The 19,103-nt window shown below is 43.3% G+C and overlaps 1 protein-coding gene across 1 annotated transcript in view; it reads left to right on the top strand.

Annotated features, from left to right (window-relative positions):
* kiaa1109 (KIAA1109 ortholog) overlaps window positions 1-19,103 on the top strand; it is a 69,337-nt gene that overhangs the window by 17,332 nt on the left and 32,902 nt on the right. Inside the window, 27 exon segments of the mRNA XM_051077932.1 lie at window positions 77-205; window positions 853-972; window positions 1,092-1,423; window positions 2,177-2,427; window positions 2,766-3,006; window positions 3,483-3,974; window positions 5,381-5,654; window positions 5,822-5,845; window positions 5,847-5,960; window positions 6,118-6,188; window positions 6,338-6,511; window positions 7,135-7,255; window positions 7,434-7,583; window positions 8,171-8,298; window positions 8,600-8,802; window positions 9,136-9,336; window positions 9,429-9,640; window positions 10,410-10,561; window positions 11,138-11,288; window positions 11,381-11,533; window positions 11,753-11,993; window positions 12,251-12,399; window positions 13,361-13,592; window positions 14,268-14,429; window positions 16,384-16,568; window positions 17,051-17,226; window positions 17,381-17,981. Of these exon segments, the coding sequence (XP_050933889.1) occupies window positions 77-205; window positions 853-972; window positions 1,092-1,423; window positions 2,177-2,427; window positions 2,766-3,006; window positions 3,483-3,974; window positions 5,381-5,654; window positions 5,822-5,845; window positions 5,847-5,960; window positions 6,118-6,188; window positions 6,338-6,511; window positions 7,135-7,255; window positions 7,434-7,583; window positions 8,171-8,298; window positions 8,600-8,802; window positions 9,136-9,336; window positions 9,429-9,640; window positions 10,410-10,561; window positions 11,138-11,288; window positions 11,381-11,533; window positions 11,753-11,993; window positions 12,251-12,399; window positions 13,361-13,592; window positions 14,268-14,429; window positions 16,384-16,568; window positions 17,051-17,226; window positions 17,381-17,981 (5,439 nt within the window).

The following is a 19,103-nucleotide window of genomic DNA, read 5'->3' on the forward strand; positions in this document are numbered from 1 at the left end:
GCATGTGTCCTTGCAGTAAGTGTGTTTATCGATGTTTTCAAGTGCTAATCTGTCTGTGTGTGTTTGTGATTATTAGCTGGCCAGTATGATAGAGTGGGGTGAAACTTTCCTTTTCCACGTGGTGTCCCGAGAGTTCCAGCTAGAACAGCCCAAGCCCTCTGTCATCTGCCAGCACGGCGTCGACCGTCGCATCTGCGATGCCAAGGTACAAACAGACAGAACACAAGGTCTGAGCCTCATTTCTTGACACATTTCCGCTTCCTCTGCTGTACCTGTCCAGCTTTCTTTTGAACTAGTTAGCTGTGTGTGTGTGTGTGTGTGTGTGTGGTGTGTGTGTGTGTGTGTGTGTGTGTGTGTGTCTTAATCTCGCACCACAAGTTACTAAATCGGCTCATTATGACTGAAACCTCAGATTTAAATGTTGGTCAGTGTGAAAGGAAATGTGCAAATGAAATCAGATAATAAATGGAAACCAATGTAAACCTTTCTCTAATGATGCTTGACTCAGAAAGCATGCTTTCATACAGTTGGAGAAATGGAACAGCAGCCTCTAACGCAAAATTATTGATCTGCTCACAGCAGCCATACACAGCATACATACAGAACACCATGATGTGTAGAGTGAAGTTGAGAGAAAACAAGTCTTTTCCACAAAATGTCTTGTTTGTATGCGAATACAAATAAGGATATTTTTAAAAACTCCGCCTACGAGCCCTCATTAGTTTCTGACAACTGAGCAGCTGTGGCTACAGGCTATACAGTGGTATGTAAAGCTCAGTCAGACTGAACTGGAGATGGCTTCCTCGTAACCAGTGAAAAAGTTTGTGGTACTAAATGATGGTTGTCTTTCAGATGAGCTGCCTGCCAGGTCACTGTCGCACATCAGAGGAACTTAAGTACACCATGACCCGACTGGCCATGGACGGAGTTGACCTCTTCATTGTGGAGCATGGCTGTGCTGCCAATGTCAAGGTAGTTGGCATTAACAGTTTTTGCATTGTAAAGTCAAGATATTTTTTCTGTTCAACTCCATGTCAGATTTTTGGTCTGTGTTCCGATCTTTCAGTTTTCCTTTCTCTCTCCCTCCCTAGACGAGTATCATCCGCGTAGCTAACTGCAACCTGCACAACCAGGCAGTGGGGGAGGGCATCAGTGCCGTGGTTCAGGACGTAAACATCCGGCAGTACATCGAGCAGCAGCAGCACAACGAGGCAACCAGGCTGCAGCCGGCTGGACAGGGTCAAGGTCCGGGTCAGCCGTTAGGTCTCAGTCAGCCCCCTTTGCTGCGACGATCTGTCTGGCTGGAGGCGGGTTCAGTCAACCTGAACCTCATCACAGCAGACATCGCCCTGGCCGCTGACCACCCAGCCAAATGTGAAGTCCAGAGGCATTTTTTGGAACTACACGATGCTCAGACCAAAAGGTAGAGAGCACACACTGTACACTATAGCACTTCTTCACATTGTGTAAGCTGCCCTGGAGTATCTTTTCAGCATTGTGGCTTTCCTTGTTTTGAGTATCGGTTTAGATATTGTTCACCCTTATTTCATTTTTGAATGTGTTCTTTTATTTCATCAAGGGACTCTAGTATTATGAAAAACACCACTTACAGGCATCAGGACTGAAAATTATTTTCAAAGTGGACTAATTCTCTTTATCACACCTCTGTAGAATGAGTCACCAGTACCAGTCATAGTACTGTTCAGCTCATAATGTAAAATAGATATATCTGAACAATAGCAGAGTAATTCTTTTTTAGTCATTTACAGTGATCCAGCCTATGATATGTGATAATTAGCTAGGAGATTGGCCACCTTCTGTGATGTGCATTATCATAATAATTTAAAATCTCATAAAAGGTCTGCAGGGAACCATTATCAGTGCAGATGTTCTTTTCTGGCTTGTAGTTGGACATGACATTTCTTATTACCGTAGCTAAATGTACTGTGTGGGTTGTGAGAAAGTGAAATGTAACAGAACAAAGAAGGAGGTGATAAATGGTTATCAGATGTTGACCAAGAAAAAGGAAGAGAAATTCAACATTTTATCTACAAGTGCCTGTTATGTCTAAGTCTAGAAAAGACTGCCCCCACTACCCCTTACCCTGACTTTTTTTTTTGCTGTTTTTCATCGTTTTCTGTTATTCCTTCTTCCCTTTTTGCCCCCATCTCCTCAGGCTCTGGTTCCTGTGGCCAGAGGATGCCAGCATTCGGAACAAGCGCAGCAGGAACCGCTGCGGCTGCCTCGGAGGCTGCAGGTTCTTTGGAGGCACCAACATGGGCTTGGACTTCTTCAGGCTTGAGGAGCTGACGCCGTCGTCCTCGTCTGCATTCTCCTCCTCCAGCACTGAGTCAGACATGTGTTACGGCCAGTCCTTGCTACAGCCTGGGGAGTGGATCATTACAAAGGAAACACCCAAAGTGGATGGTATGGATTTGCTGTGATTTATTCTACATTTCCTGATATTCTCTAGAGGAGCAGTCCTCCTCCAGGAGTTGCTTTAGGGGTTTCTTGTGGATCCAAAGGAAAATGAAGAGCAGTTACATCCACAGTTTTTTAATTCATCCATCAGTTGTCTGTATGGGGCTTTATCACATGAGAAGTTCTGAGATAAGAGTGGTAATATATAGAGCTTTTTATCATTGTGTTATCTTCCAAATGTATCTAGATGGGGTCCATTTTCTCTGAAAAGACAATGAAAGTATGTATGAACTGTGTATATACTGTACTGTTTATGACTCCATTTTCTCTCCACATTTTCTTAGGGAGAGTTGTCGGGCTGAAAACAGACACACACTCACCATGCCTGCCTCCTGAGCTGCCCGAGAGGCGGGGTCAACAGCACCTCAGTCTCCAGGTGCCCCAACGCTCCCACAGTTCCGCCTCCTCGTCAGAAGAAAACAGTTCGTCCAGTGCAGCGTTGCCCCTGCTGGCTGGAGAGAGGGACACCCCCTCGCCAAGCACAGAGGAGCGCATGTTCCCCATGAACGGCAAAAGCCCTGCTGAGTGAGTAACATACAAAATGACTACGCCAAATTTACTGTAAAATGTGGTGTGCGGCCACGACTGTGTTGGTAAAAATACACTGCGAGCTATTGCGTTGTCATGATGAAGCACCCACTTGCCATCACGCCACAGTTCAGGTCATTTGCGCCAAATGTCCTCCCTTAGACGCCTCAGAACAGTGCAGTAGGACTCAGTGTTACCCTGGGGGACGAATCACAGTACACAACCAGCATCTTCAACCAGAATGCTAAAGAAAACCACAGGCAGGTTCTCTGTCATGTTCAAGACCTGACTTGTTGTCTTCGGTCTTAGAAATACTTCCACTGTGAAGACTGGGTCTCTGGGTTGTAGCTGTTCATTCATTTGCAACAGGAATAGCCAGAGCTTTTTGATTGTATGTCATAATTGTAATCATAAGAATTTTAATGTCAGTAATTCTTTTTAAATGTTCTTTTTTTTTTCTTGTTAATTTTCAGCACCCTAGGGGAGGTCCCAGAGGTCTCACCAGTCTCACCCAACAGCTCCCAGGACCGCTCCTCGGTGCGCTCACCCCTCTGCTCTCCTCTCAAACGCCAGTCCTCTGTACACTCAGGTCGGCTGGGCAGCACCAAGAGCCTCTCAGCTGCCGTGTTCACCGACAAGCCTCCCCCAGTGCTGTCCGGAGGCGTCCAGTTCAGCAGCGAGGTTTCCCGCAGCGACGAGAATGTCCTGGACTCGCCTCGTCAGCGAAGAAGCTACGGCTCCTTCCCCTTCACGCCCTCAGCCGACTCCAACACTTTCCATCAGTACCGCTCGGCCGACTCCAGCATGTCCGTGGCTGACAGTGAGGCCTATTTCTCCGCTGCTGAGGACTTTGAGCCAATCAGCAGCGCTGATGAAGGTCCGGGAACATACCCGGGGCGCAAGAAGAAGAGGAGGCAGCAGATGCAGCAGCCACAGCAGCCCCCATATCACATGGAGAACTACAGGTCAGCTGAGACGATAATGTAATATGAAAATGGAGCGTGGAATATTCTGATAATGGAGCTTAGCTTCAGTGAAGCTCAGAAAAGTTCTCAAAGTTAAAGAGTTTCAAAGATTTGCGAGGAAACTGGTTGGATGGCCAGATCAAGTACAAGGTTAAATACAGGATTAAGGTGATGCTAGATTCAAGACAGCTCACAGTAACATCAAAGAGTCTCTTATTTCTCATCTGTAAGAGCAGATGAATTAATGACCTGTCTAGCAAGTTCTGACCCTGCCAGACTGCTTAAAGTGTTACCCCTTATGAATAATGTTAAAGGGCCATTCTGAGGGGATTTATGATTTACATTTTAAGATTGTAATGAGTACACGCTTTTGATTTTTTTTCCAACTTGTCCATTCATATTTAGGGATGTTGCTGTGATATTTCATTGGTATTTTCATAGTTTAATGAAAAGATCACATTTCTAAGATTTTAGAATAGAATTCATGTTTGATGTTTAAAGTTTCATCATAACTTGGCTTAGAAGCAAATACTATTGAGACCCTTTGTCTTTTGAAATTAAAAAACACTATCCCGACAGAGAAACCACTGCAGATTGGGATGAAAAACAGGCAGTAAACATGCCAAATAACTCCTTACAACATTTCAGTGGTTGTAAAAAATGTCTTGATGGCACATCATGCAGGAATACATTAACAGCGTCACAACATTTTTATGTGTAATACCCAACAAATTTTGAATTATATCGTGTAAAGCAACATGCCCCGAAGTGAGACACGTTGCAGCTTTCATTTATTACTTTGATTCGATCATGCATGGATGGATGTGATGCAGAGAGGGATTGTAGCAAATGAGATGTTTGATCCATGGGCAGCCACTTACAGCTGGTGTTTTTTGCAAATTGGATTTCGGGCTTGTTCTGTGACTACCTTGTCATTTTTATATTACCCAAAATGTTCTCACATTGATTGCAGTATGCTTTTTGATTGATACAGCCTCTACACAATTGCAAAGAATCCATTCAGTCTCATGAAAAGTTTCATCTGGCACAAACCTGTGCAAACATAAGGCTGAATTCAAGAACATTAAAGCATACACAGAGCAGAGTTGTCATAGATTTTGTCAGGAATATGGCTAAAAAGATGGTGTTTTTCAAACATTGTTCATTTCAAAGTTGTTTAATCACTGCTGATATATTGCACTTAAATGGGAGTGTATAGCTACATCATGAAACAAAAGAATCAAAACAATTTTGAGGGTTACAGGCATGTCAAAGAGGTGCAACATTTTCTACCAAAATATCTAAGGTATTTACTTAAAATATCTAATAGTCAGATGTTTAGGCTGACACTGCACCTTGACATATTCATTTGATCCCCTTGTTTAAATGTTTTGACCTCCATCCAGCCGGAGCTCCATCTACCACAGCGTTGAGGGTCCCCTCACCTATGTTCTCAATGGGGAACTGATCACTGAGCCACGTCCCCTGCCGCTGCCTCCGACCCTGCCCCCGCTCCCGCCCCAACCCCTGCCCAGCCACACATCTCAGGCCTCTTTCGTCTCAGCCCTGGCCATGGAAGAGGAGAGCTCGGTGGAGGCAGAGAAGACGGCCGAACCTGGACCAGTCACGAGACAGCCTCATGTCATGGCATGCTACCAGAACTACCTGGCCCATTACCAGGTAAAATATTTCACATTAGGTCCATATTCAGTTCTGGAGCCATTCTAATGTCAGCAGTACATGCAAAATGCCAAAGTATTTTGTGGCACGATGTACAGTGTTCACTTAAACGTCACTGTTGACTTTTATTGTCCCGTTGAAACATATTTTTACTTCACCACTGCCAGGTCTCAAATTGGTCTGTCAAGCAGCCCTACCAATAAGAGGACCTCCAAGTCATCTCTGCACCGCCCCTTAGATTTGGACACACCCACCAGTGAAGAGAGCTCTGCTTCCTTTGACCAGCTCTCTGTGCCCAGCTTTAAGGTCTGCAGCCAATGACTAAAAGTCTTTAGCATTTAATGTAACATTTATTAGAAAATATAGAACTTTGTGTTGGTACTGGCTGTTAAAGACAAGATATCTGCATCCCCAATAGACCCAGGACTTCAATTTTAGGACATTCTGTTTTACATTTATTCAGGTGATAAAGCAGGGACTGGCAGCCAGTTCTTTATTGGACAGAGGAATTCAGCTGATGGGAGAGAATAACAGGTATTTAAGCCACATTTTCTCTTCCATCTCACCTTTTTAAATTTCCAATAAAACCATGTCCCCTCAGTCAGATTCCATTTTTGAATGTGTATACTCACCCAAATGATATATAATGCCAAATTAGAGACTGTGTCTTTGTCCATCCACAGTACACCATATACCCCCCTGGATAAGAGAGCCATGGAGAACACAGATGAGGACACAACAACAGATGACTGGACTCTGGAGCAGCCTTTAGCTCAGACCAGGACCACCGCCATTGTGGAGGTTAAGGGTGCCATCAATGTGGTGCTCACGCCCCTTGTGGCTGAATCGCTGGACAGGTAGCGGTCATGCTTCATGTAGTGTTTTTTATGTGTGTTTTCCCAGTTTCTCATTATGTCTTGATTTAAATGTTGTTTGTCTTTGCTCTGCAACTCATCTGTGCTTTCTTGACCACATCTCCTTTAGACTAAGTTTGAAAATCCTGATTAAAAAATAAGATAATCTGATGGTTGACTCAGAGGCTTTCTCACACTGCACATTCTTAGTTCAGGCTTTTTTTTCAGCCTGAGGCTAAGATTTGACCTTGAGTCAATTTAATCCCCATGCACACTGCATTATGGCATCTAAAATTCTGCTGACAGTGCTCCAGAGTCTGATCTCGTTCTTGGTTGTCTGCTAGTCTGAATCTTTAGTTTGCCAAAGGCTAACAGTACTGGGCTCACAATGTTCTTACAAGCATGTAGCTCCTGGCTTGTACAGTGTGGAGATGGATAAACTGTAGCTAGAAGTTTGAAGATAGGCAAGGCTCTTTATATTTGATTTTACTTTTTATATCTAAATCAGTTGTGATAATAAAAAAGTTTATTTAGTCTTTGTGATTTTACTAATGTGCTTAAACATCAACTAAATAAAACAAAATATTTCTAATGTGGTGAAACTGTGTGTATTTGCTTGGTTTCAGGTATATTGAGTCTATGGTTCACTTTGCCAGTATTCGACACCCTGCTGCAATTCTGGACGACCTGCATGGGAAAGTTCTCAATGAAGCCTATCAGATCAGCAAGTCTACAGTCACCGAGTCTGTAAGTAAAATTAGTTGATGTGGTAGTGACAAACATTTCCCTCTCAGTTATCCTGAACAGTGTGAGATAAGTGCTTCTGTTCTAATTGTTCTGAGATCTGAGAAAAATGTATTGCACTGAAGCCCACTTTTCTGCCAAATGACTGATGTCCCACTGTTTTGGATCTGGATCCACACAGAGCCAAACAGGCAAGCAGGAGCACAAGCTGTCTAAGACAGAGGGCACGACCCCTGGCTCTACCAACATCTCCCAAGGCCAGACGGACCTGTCCGTCAAACCAGATAATGTGAAAATCAAGGGCCTCCAAGCCAACGTCTCCATCCCCAAGGTGAGACCCATGACCCTGAATAATGAGAAGCCAGCTCTGACCAAGAGAGGTTCAAGAGCAAGCACAGAGTCATGAGCATCGCTCTATATCACATTACATACACACGCTGCAGTGGGATAGAATAATGTAATGGTGCAGCTCATAAAGCCATGTTTTTTGATTTTTGTTAAATGATTTGAAAACATACCTGTTACCTCTGTATTACTGTTTATTATAAATTATGTCACTGATAAAATACAAAAACCCCTCAGATTTTTCTTTTCCACCGAGTGGAAGTTAAATTGGCTTTTGCTAAATGTTTGACAAACACAAATTATGTTCATTTTCAGCTATTCCAGTATTGATTTTTATTTTTCCCCCTGTTTATCTTCATTTAGTGAGGACCAAAATAATCTTATTTGGGAAAAGTAGCCTCACACACACAATGACTCATCTGTGGGACAATGATTGTTGTGGGCATCGCTATTATTTATGTTTATACCATCAGATATTTCAAACTATTTTCTAAAGAACAATATTTGACAGCACAGTGGGGTTTAGTTCAGCCCGGTTTAGTTGTCTTTTTGTTTTGTTCTCTTTCCGTGCAGGTGAACCTTTGCCTCCTGCAGGCTTCTGTAGAGGAGGGGTCACCGTCTTGCTCCAACAAGTGTGTCACGCATGTGTCTCTTGTGGCGCTGTGCTTCGACAGGATTGCAACCCAGTTCAGGATGAACAGGTAATGCCTCAGCTACTCCTCATGTCATTTTGTGTGTATACAGTGACTAAGCCTTTTTGGAGAATGTCCACAGGGCTGATACACCTGCTGTAAATGATGCTTTAAACTGCCTGTCTCGTGTCTGTTTCATTTATTCATTGTGATACCCAGTAGGAGTGATAATCTTTTGAATATTTTTCTGTGCATGTAGCTAGAGTACAAAACTTAAAAAAGAAAGACAAATCTAAGTTTTCTCTCTCCATGATATCTGACAGCAGTCAAGCTCAAACAATAACACATTTTTTCTTTCTGCTTCTTTCAGGGGTATCGTAGAAGAGACTCCAAACACCACAGAACATGGCCGACCCTCTGTCATGTTGGAGAAATACGCCTCGGCCACCAAGATGCAGCCCCAGTCATCTGGCTCTCTGCGCTCCAACGCTGGCATCGAGAAAGGCAAAGAGATTGCTGCTAGGCTCAACATCCACCGTATCCACAGTCAGCTCCGAGGCCTTGACTCCACAGGTTGGTTGAGTAAAATGACAGCCCTGTTTGATCCCTTGTGCCTCTTTTTGAAGTTGGACATCGTGCTTTTGCATGTCCTTGAGCCTCTTTGTTATATGCAGTACAAGCTATTCCCTAGACAGTGTGCCCTTATGTGACCTACGGTTCCAAGCAAAACTGTTTAGACCTTTTAACTTTTTGTGCATTTTGTGTGCCACCATGCAAAAGTTTTAAAATGTTTCTTTTTTAGATTTCTTTTCCTCTCCCCTAAGCACTTTTCTGTGAAGTGTACACTGAAGTGTATAAAAATGTGGAATGTATGAATGAGTTAAATGGTTCCTTCTCCTCCTATAGACATTGGCACATGTGCCATCACAGCCATTCCCTTTGAGAAGTCCAAAGTGCTGTTTGGCCTGGAGGAAATGGAGGAATTTTCCCTGGTAGATGAGACAGACACCCAGGCCACCTCAGGTGATCTGGGCCGTTCCACAGCATCTCTTGAGAAATGGGGCTGGATCATGTTTGAATGTGGCATCGAGAACCTCACAGTCAAAGGTAAACCATCCCAAACTCTTTTTAGCAGCAGTCATCACTACATTAAGGAGGGGACTTGAAAATATTTGAATATATTACACTTTGTATTTCAGGGGGCCGCCAGTCAGGAGCCATTCTTTACAATGCTTTTGGTGTGATGGGACGCTCAGACACTGGGGGGAAGACAGGGACGTCTAAATCCAACGGTTCGACAGGCTCTCAGACAGGAAGTGGTTACAGTACTGACGTCTCTGATGACAACCTGGCACATGACACTATGAGCCCTGCCTCTGATGTCAACGAACACTCGGACTCAGACGACCAAGTAAGATACTGGAAAAGGCTCATACTATAAAGGGCTAAAAAAATTCATCACTGTCCGTATTTTACCGTGGTATAATTGTGCAGAGTTGAACTCTACATCCCCTTTTTACCAATTTTTTGTATCTGTGTATATCTTTTTAGCACTTCTGATATTGATTTCAGAGTTGTCCTATGTCTCAAAATTTTCTGTGTATGAGAAAGTGAGAACAAAATTAATACCAATGATTTGCACCCATCAGTTCAGTGTGTTAAAATGAATCTAAGGCAAGCTAAAAAGCTCTTGAATGTCACACAAAGTGCAGGTGAATGAAAACTCTACAGTAATTCAAAGCTCTACTACTCTGATTTGAAACAAAAGGTTGATGTCAGGTCAGTCTGTCTAAAACTGAAATATTTGTCAGTTTATTTCTCAATTTTCTCAAAAGTCACTGCCTGTTGCCAGTCTTTTGTTGAGATTGGAGTAGTTGCACTCTTCACACAAAATCCGTACAATTAGCCTGGTTCAAATGTGTGTCAAAACATTAGACTGATTTGAAATGATCAGCTTGAGCTTGATCGGAGTGAGAAGAAAGACAATAAAGTGATCAAATCAGATCCACTCTAACTTTAAAAACAAGTCCTGATAGAGTATCAAAGCTGTCATCAGGTTGAAAGTGATGCAGTCACAGAGGATTGCAGTAAAGCTGCTGCCCGAAGCTGCAATACTCTAACTCACTCCCACGAGCTATTCTCCTCCACCTGTTAAAACCCTGCTCTCTTCTGCTCTGTAGGATGAAGGGGTCGAGTCAGACGACCTGAAGAAAGACCTCCCCCTCATGCCCCCACCACCTGACTCCAGCAGCATGAAGCTGACCATCAGAGAGATCTGGTTCAGTTTTGCTGCTCCCACCAACGTGCGCTCACCTTCACAGGCCATCTCCAGGTACGACTGCACTGACATATATGGAGCTTCATACATAAACTCCTTCACATTGGTTACAAGATGTCAGTGACTACACAAAGTGGTGAGCTCATAGTTGAGTTCAGAAAAAAAAGTGAAGTACAGTAAGCTCACCAGTCGTTTAGCATCAGTGGTGTGGCAGTAGTATAGTATCACACGTACAATAATATCTGCTGGAGGAACTTTTTATGAAAAACCTTCTCGCTTGTGTGCCCCTGGCAACGGTTGTCAGCGGCTGTCAGACCTGTCAGCTTCACAGGCCATCAAACTGGAAAGTGCCAACCAGCAGGTGCATTCTGAGTTTTGTAGTGTGGATCTGAGTTTTATTAAAATTCAACTCCACTAAGTGCAGCATGTACCTGGTGTCTGCAGCTAAGAATAATGGGAAAACAAGTCAATTCTTAACCATTATGAGAGGGGAAAAAAGTGTTGACATTATATAAATATGTCACAGCTTTCAGCATTGTATCTGAACATGAGGAAAAACAGGAAAAAATATGTTTCAGACTCTACCAATGAACAGTTATCAGTTAAAGACCCCGTGTCTTGTGTTTACAGGCAGCTGAATCTGCTCAGCACAGCCACGCCTGCCATCGGTGCCTGGCTGGTTCCCATCGACCAGCTCAAATCCTCTTTACGCAAACTGGACATGGAGGGCACACTGCGTGTGTGTGCTGTCATGGGTTGCATTATGACAGAAGCTCTTGAGGTGAGCAAACAAAAGCTCTCTGCCACATCCAGGTTTACTTTTTATTTGTGAAATATGCAATTATAACTTTTCTTGTACGCGCACCCCCCCAGAAAAAGACCATCCACATCCCCATCCGGAGCAAGTACAACCGTGTCACTAAACGAGCTCGCTACCTGCATGAAAATCCCTCCTGTATGCTCTGTAATATCCTGCACCGCTACCTGCAGCAGGCCGACTACTCCGTCATAGAGGAGGCTACCATGGTCAGTGCGAGGCCTCTAAAATCTCACTTTTTCATTGCTTCAGTTTTATAAAGCTCTTAAACTTGATCACGTGTAGTTAAATGGCCCATAAAGTTAAGTTATTATATAGTCTCATTTGAACTTAACTTAAAAAAAAAGAAAACAGGCAATTATTGTAAGTGGTCTTAAGTGGTCTTGGCTCACCTTCGTAAATTTAATTCATCCTCTTTTCCTCCACAGAATGATGGGGTCCCAGCCCTTGTTACCCTAAAGAAAGGTCTGGTGGCTCTGGCCAGACAATGGATGAAATTCATTGTTGTAACTCAGGGCTTCAAGGCTATTGGTCTGATGAGGCCCAATCAGCTTACCAAACCCAAAGAGCCTCAGCAGAGCCTGGGTGAGACTATCCTGGGCCTGGACAATGGAGCTGCACTGCAGAGTGACACCAGCGCAGACGGAGCTGAATTTGAATTTGACGCAGGTGGGAACTTGCAGCTTTCTATATTATGTGATATTATGTTGTGATATTACGTTGACCCACCCATCTGTTGCCACAGATGGCCTGTTAAACTCTTAACCTCTACTTCTTCAGTGTTTGCACAGAAATAAACAGACTGTTCGCACTTGTTAGCAGTGAGAAGGTGCAGAGATGAATGACAGTGTGTGAATCTTCAGATTTACTTTTAAAGCAGTCACATGGGTTTTCCTGGAGTTTTATTTTATATAATTATTGTGAAGCCACAGTGAGTGAACACACCATGTTGCTGGAGGGAGCATGCAGTCGTCCCCCACCAAAAGAAGCCAACTCTGGTCCTGTCAGTGGAGTGGAGATCATGAGGAAACTGTCCAAATCCCACACACACAGCGAGTCTGCGCTCAGGATAAAGGTACCACTTTGACAACTGTGTGCCCCAATTATGTTCAGTTACTAAATAAATGCCATTTACAAATGAACACACACATTTCCATGTGTGTAGAGTACAATCATGCAGCCTCCTGGCACAGTATATATCCCTCACATACTGTATGTGATACAGAGTTTCAAAGACAGAGCTTTACAGAAAAAGATGAGATGCTCTCAGCATATGTAAATTCTTCCACTGCAGCCACATTTGAAGTTTTTTAAAGGACATGCTTTGTAGCAACCAGGATGTGGTAGTGAGGGTTATTTTATTTTCCCAAAAGAGGAGGGTTACATGGTGAGCTATCAGAGAGACAAAGATAATATCTTCCTTTTTGAGGAATACTCTTTCATGTTTCCTGGAATGCATTAAACTCAAATCACTATAGTTGAAACTATTAGTTGATCAGTCGGTTACTCAATCGACATGAATGTCAAAATTTTTGAGAAATCTCTTGTTTTTTAAGCGAAAACTGCCAAAAAAAAAAAAAAACCTCATTATCTGTGATAGTAAATTTAATACTTTTGTCATTTGGAAGGTTGGTTTGTCAAAACAACCAAATATTACCTTAGGCTCCAACCAGTTAATCTGTTAATCAAGAAAATAATCCTCAGATTTGTAGATAATAAAAACAACCATTAGTTACTGTCTTTAAATTCTATGCAGAGTGAATGTTATAAAAATCCATTAAGGAAATGACTGTGGTGTGAAGATGATCTCATACACAGGAGGGATCAGTGCTGAGCGCAGACATGACATTTTCTTCTCTCTGTCAAATTAAATTGTGACCTGTTTGTACCATCTTAGGGTCAATGGCACATGACATGATGCCAGACACAATGTTTCCCACTGCTCATTAAAATAAAAAAGCCACCGGCAGCTTGTGAAAAGTGATACAGTGTGAACCTGACCTCCCCTCAGTAATCTCTACATTTGTCATACCCAGGGCTCCCATCCATACCAGTCGCTGAGCTACACCAGCGGTGACACAGCAGCTGACTCACCGGCCCATGTGAGCCGCGCAGGCCTGCCAGCCAAGGACAGCCCCAGGAAAGAGAGTCTCCTGAGCAATCTGACGGGCAGCTTTCGCAGTCTGCACAACCTGCTGGAGGGCACGCCTCAGAGGAACGAGCCATCTGCTGCCGCCGCGGCCAAGAGCAGCTCCCTCACTCGCACAGGTACTCAGACCTGAACCACTCTTATGTTATATAGTGTGTGGAAGTTTCTGGCAGTGAGTAATTACAGTTGTGAAACTGATTTCTGTACAACATGTAACAGTCTACTTGTCATTTTTGTTGCAATGCTGACCTCTACTGTTCAGTAATGTGAATGATAACAATCCAAAATAGACTCACAGCTTGGTCCCTCCTGAGGCACATGCCCACTGTGAAGAAAGATGTAGAGTCAGTGTGTGCTATGAGTTATTTACTTTGTTTGGCTCTGTAACAGTCAGTAACCCCTGCTGATATCACCTTGCTTCATGAAAGCAGAAATACTTCTTTTAAGCTTTGTATGCAACACTGATTGTCCAACAAAACACATCAGAGTAAATAAGGGGGGAAACAAAAAGTGTGAAAAGAAACACCCACACCCACCCACATGTTTTGAATCTGTACTGAAGTATAAGACCATGACTTTTTATGTGTGTATGTGATGTAAGAGCTGGAAAACTATACAAGCCTCATCCTTCTCATAACTTTTGTAATCCCCAGATTTAATACATTAACTAAATGTGCCTCTATGATGCTAGATGAAAGTTATCATGAAACAGCAGCCAGTAATTGTGTGATGCCCAGTGTTTTTGTAGTCTGTATGATGTAATGTGCTCTCAATCTCTTTCTTCTTGGCCTCAGGAAACAGCTTAGGGACAGACATGCTGACAGAGCACCCGCTGCTGTCGGAGCCCTCCTCCGTCAGTTTTTACAACTGGATGTCCAACGCTGTGGGCAACAGGACTGGGGCTGGGAACCAGGAGTCCCCCGTCAACCGCTCCCAGCACAACAGCCTGCAGACAGGTCAGACATCATAGAGCCAGGGTTTGCCTTGGGTATTCATATTATGAAATTTGATTTTTATTCAGAGAATCCTCAAAAATTGGAGATTTCAGTTTATTAAGATGATTTTGTATCTTTGGAACCTTAGGGACAAAATTATGTTATTTTATTTCTTTGCAATTAAATCGGCTATTTGTCAGAAAGCTGTGATAATAGATACTAATCACTTACACCTTCACACTTTTACCCCCAGTAGCTTTAACAGCTGTGGAATTCAGTTAAATGTCTACATAATGTTGTTTCACTAGACCCACTGGACTCTCCTGTCAACCACTACCAGTACCAGGCACTGCCAACAGTTAACAGCCCAGGAGGAGGTCAGGGATTGTTGCTCAGCGTTGTGCTAATGGTGTTTGGTGAACTAATTAACTGAGTAAAATAGTTTGTGTCCTGTGTTAGTTTAATAGTCACCTACATGTAGAACTCTGTCAATCTATCCTGCTGACAAAACTGCAAACAAGCATGTTTGTTTGTGAGATATATTTGATTATCTTCATTAACAATGCAGAGATATTTATTTGTTACAGCAGCAGAGACTGACAGAATTGTAACCGTGAATAATATATAATATTGTTGGTTAAAGCCACCACATTTAGTTTTTCTGAGGAAACATTTTTCTGTTGTGTTTTTTCTTTTCATTTCATTTGTGGTTCAAAAATGAAACAAACTCAGTGACAGTGTGCTTTGCTGTCTGCCACAGTTGCTGTTTTTTGCTACTACCATTGTCAGAATCCCACACATAGTGCCTAAAGAATAAGACCCAGAGCAATTTTTATTTGCAAGCTGATATTGACATTATTTTCACAGCGTGCTCTGTAGGTGGGTTTTACCATTCTGAACAAATCATGCCATTTCAGGCAAGAAGTCACAGCAGTTTAAGCCGACAGTAATGACAGCTTATGTTAACACTGAGACTGGCATGCAGGGATACCATTTTTTTGTTGCCTGGTACCAGTACAGATACCTTCATCAGTATTGAGTATGATCCCATACCAGGGCTCGTTGTTCTTTGATTGGTTTTGAAACATGTACACCTCATAGGTTGTTAGTGGCCATCTAGTACAGCAGCCTTCTCGCAGCTTAGTAAAAATGGGCTGAATGATAAAAAATGGTGTTTGAGTTAAATTTTAGACTTGACTCTGTTCGACTGTGTTGAATCCCATGTAACAGTGCTACAGGCCTGCAGAAGTACTGTCATGATGGATAGACAACGTCATGTTGTTTCCTCACCGATAACCTTCCTGCCAAATACTATGAGAACCAGAGGATGTTAGCAGAGTTTAGGAACCTGAAATTAAGTTCATCCCTCACAGTGCTGCTCTTTCCCGCCCTCTGTTCCTCTGTACTCCCACTCGTCCTCCAAGTCACAAACAGCCTCACGCTGCATTAGTTTCATCCTCACTCCAAAGAAATCATCATTTGGAAACAACAACACGGATCACTGAAAATATATCTCTTACTCTCACTACTTAGCAGAGCACTTTCCATTGTGAGGATACAATTAAATGTGTATAATGGCTGGGTTTGCGCCCAGGATGATAAGCTTTGTCATTATCTACTTACCCAGGTGTCAGTCAATGACAGCATAGCAAATTAGCCAGGGCAGCTCCTCACAACAGATTAAATGAATGTAATGAGGCTGTTTAGATTTCCAAATTGTGCATAAAATGGCCATAAAGTTCCTCTCACTCCCAGTAATGTGATTGTTGCCTTCTATTTAATTCCCTGTAACATCTTTGTTATGAGGAGCTAGAGTGGTAAAGTGTTTCACCCAACAGCACTCACTTCTGTTTATACATTTACAGCCATGCTCATACTGCTACTGTTCACATGCTCTGGCGAGAACACGTTTTGGCAAGAAAATCAAACACTAATGCACCACATTTATCCCAAACTTCCCTTCTGCCACCCTCAGGTGGGACGTGTAACCTGCCCACAATTCCCTCAGCATCAGACTTCAACACAGTGCTGTCCAGCGACCAGAACACCCTGGATGGGACCCATTCCCAGCATTCTCAGCACAGCACCAGCCAGGACGACATGGCAGACATTGAGGAGGGCAACCAGTGTCCAGCTGCTGTTCAGCTGGCTGATGCTCAGGTACCGGCTGCATTTCCTTTGTTGTTTGTTGAATCATCATGCTTTCTGTCTAAACCTTCAATAGGCAAATAATGAACATAGTCTTTAAATGTGTAAATGTGTGGTTTTAGAAATTAAAGCAGTGGAATTTTCTTCATTCAGTGAGAATGTTAATCCAAATGATCTGCTTAATTGTTATGAGTCATCATCCTGTGCTGATAAAACTCAGAGGTGGTGCAGTAATGTCAGCTATGCCAGACTGAAAAACAGGGAATCCATTTCTGAACAGTAGATTACACAGTGTAAGAGTAATTAGTCTGGGTGACTGTTTTGGGTGTTTGCATGTGTTACATTCCTGTGTCTCAGACTATGTTATTCCTGATCTTACCATTTCTATCTACATTTCATATATATATGCTGGAGGCTCTGTCTGCAGGGCTCATAGCAGAGTACAAAAACTGGTTTTCATTTGGTGTCTTGATATCTACCCCCCCACCCCCCAGGTTGTTTTCAAGCCTTTGCTGAGCTACACAGGCATTCAGGCTCAAGACACCACTCCTCTTAGTTACAAGATGTATTTTGGAGAGCACCTGTCTTTTTCTGGCAACCTCGAGTGTCTCAGAGCAGACATCGTCGACTCTGACACCTCCAAAGAGCGCAAAAACAAAAGATCCAGGAGGTAAAATAATTCTGAATCATATCATGGCAATATTACAGTTAATTGTTAAAAATGATTAGGAAATTAATTTCTGTTCATTTTCTTACTTGTTTATGTGCTTGTGTGGGGTATATGCTCTGAATATTAGTAAATCTGTGCCTCTCTCTGTCTGTAGACAAGGCATGGTGAACCTCCCTCCGCTGGAGTTCAAGCCAGCACTGCTGATCGAGACATTCAGCCTGAATGCGGTGGTGATGGAGAAGTCGACCAGCGCTCCTCAGGGCCCCACCGCAGCCCCACTCTCCTTCCATGACCTCAACCGTCGCCACTACAACACCTTCCACTGCGACTTCACCACAGCCTGCCAGGCCATCAGCCAGCGAGTCGACATGGCCCTGGTGCGCCTCATCCACCAGTTCAGCACCATGATCGACGACATCAAGGCCACGCAGACTGACATCAAGCTGAGCCGCTACACCGCCGGCTCTGCCTCCCCGACACCCACCTTCAAGGCACGGCCCTATCGCCACTTCAGGTCGTCAGACTTCAGCCGCAGCTCCCGGGGCAGCCTGAACGGGGCGGGCATCCGCAGCGGAACCCAAACCCTGAAGAGCAAGAGGGGAGTAAGTGGAGGGGGAGGAGCAGGTGGAGGAGGAGGAGCAGGGGTCCCTGGGGCTTTACCACCTAATGGACCTCCATCAGGCATGGACACGCTGGGGAGAAGGGAGCCTCGAGGACGCAGCTCCCTCGGACGTTCAGAGCGGCGTACTTCCAAGGTAATAATAACAAGATGGACACAAACATGAATTAAAGGTTACATCTGGTCATTTGTACTGTATATAAAGTTAAAAAGCAATTTAAGAGACTATAAATCTCTTCAGTAGGAGTTAGATTTCTTGGCATCATCTCATGCTCAGACTTTGTTTAATGTACAGACCTTTTCTACCTCCACACCATAAGCACTCTAAATCGGTCGAAGTTTTTTATACCTGCAGATATTGATATTGGCAAACGTTTCAGCAGGAAATAAACTTGGAACCCATTCAGAATGTTTATGTTTTCACATCTGAAAAGGTTAATAGATTTCTCAGTTTAGAACGGCCTGTTTTTAATCTACAACAGCTGGCACCTGCCTGAGGACTGCAGTTTATGTCAGGTCAAATCAGTTTATTTGTACAGCATGTTTTAGAAAACACACACACACACACACACACAAGAGGATGGAAGTAAAAAGCATAAAAGCATAGAATATATGGATGAAAATCATAAACACAACAGAATTAAGCAAGTAACAAAACAAAAGACAGTGTGGTGAGTCATGTCTTCATGATGACTTTAAAAGGCGAAGGAAAAGAGATCTGTTTTAAAGAGCTCAAGTAAAGAGGGAAGATTAAACGGTGAGCTGCAAACTATCCCACAATTTAACCAATGAAGGAAAGTGTTCAATCACATTTGGATGCTAACTGAGTGCGTGGAATGGAGGGGTATTGATTGTGGCTGCAGAGTAGTCTGCAGGGCTGAAGATAAGGACCTCAGTTTTATTCTGGTTTAGCAGAAGGAAGCTTTTTTTTGCCATCCATGATTGTACATCCTGCAGTTTAGAGGGGAGTTAACTCTAAAGGATCACCAGGTTTCAGTGGGAGGTACAGCTGGGTGTCCCCTGTGGCTTCAGTTTATGATCGAGCTCAAATAGTGTTAAAAGGTCCCTAATATTCCTTGATGACATACCTGTCCTGACTGGTAAATGTGAACAGTGAAATCACAAAATGGATTCATTTTCTACATTTAAACCCTAGAGGGAGCCAGTAGATTAGAAAAACCTCAGAACAGGCACCATTTACTGAAACACAGTGTCAGCTGTTGGTAAATCTTTTATTCCGTCTACAGCTTCCACTGGC

The sequence above is a fragment of the Lates calcarifer genome, linkage group LG19, assembly GCF_001640805.2.
Source record: "Lates calcarifer isolate ASB-BC8 linkage group LG19, TLL_Latcal_v3, whole genome shotgun sequence".
Classification (NCBI taxonomy): domain Eukaryota; kingdom Metazoa; phylum Chordata; class Actinopteri; family Centropomidae; genus Lates; species Lates calcarifer.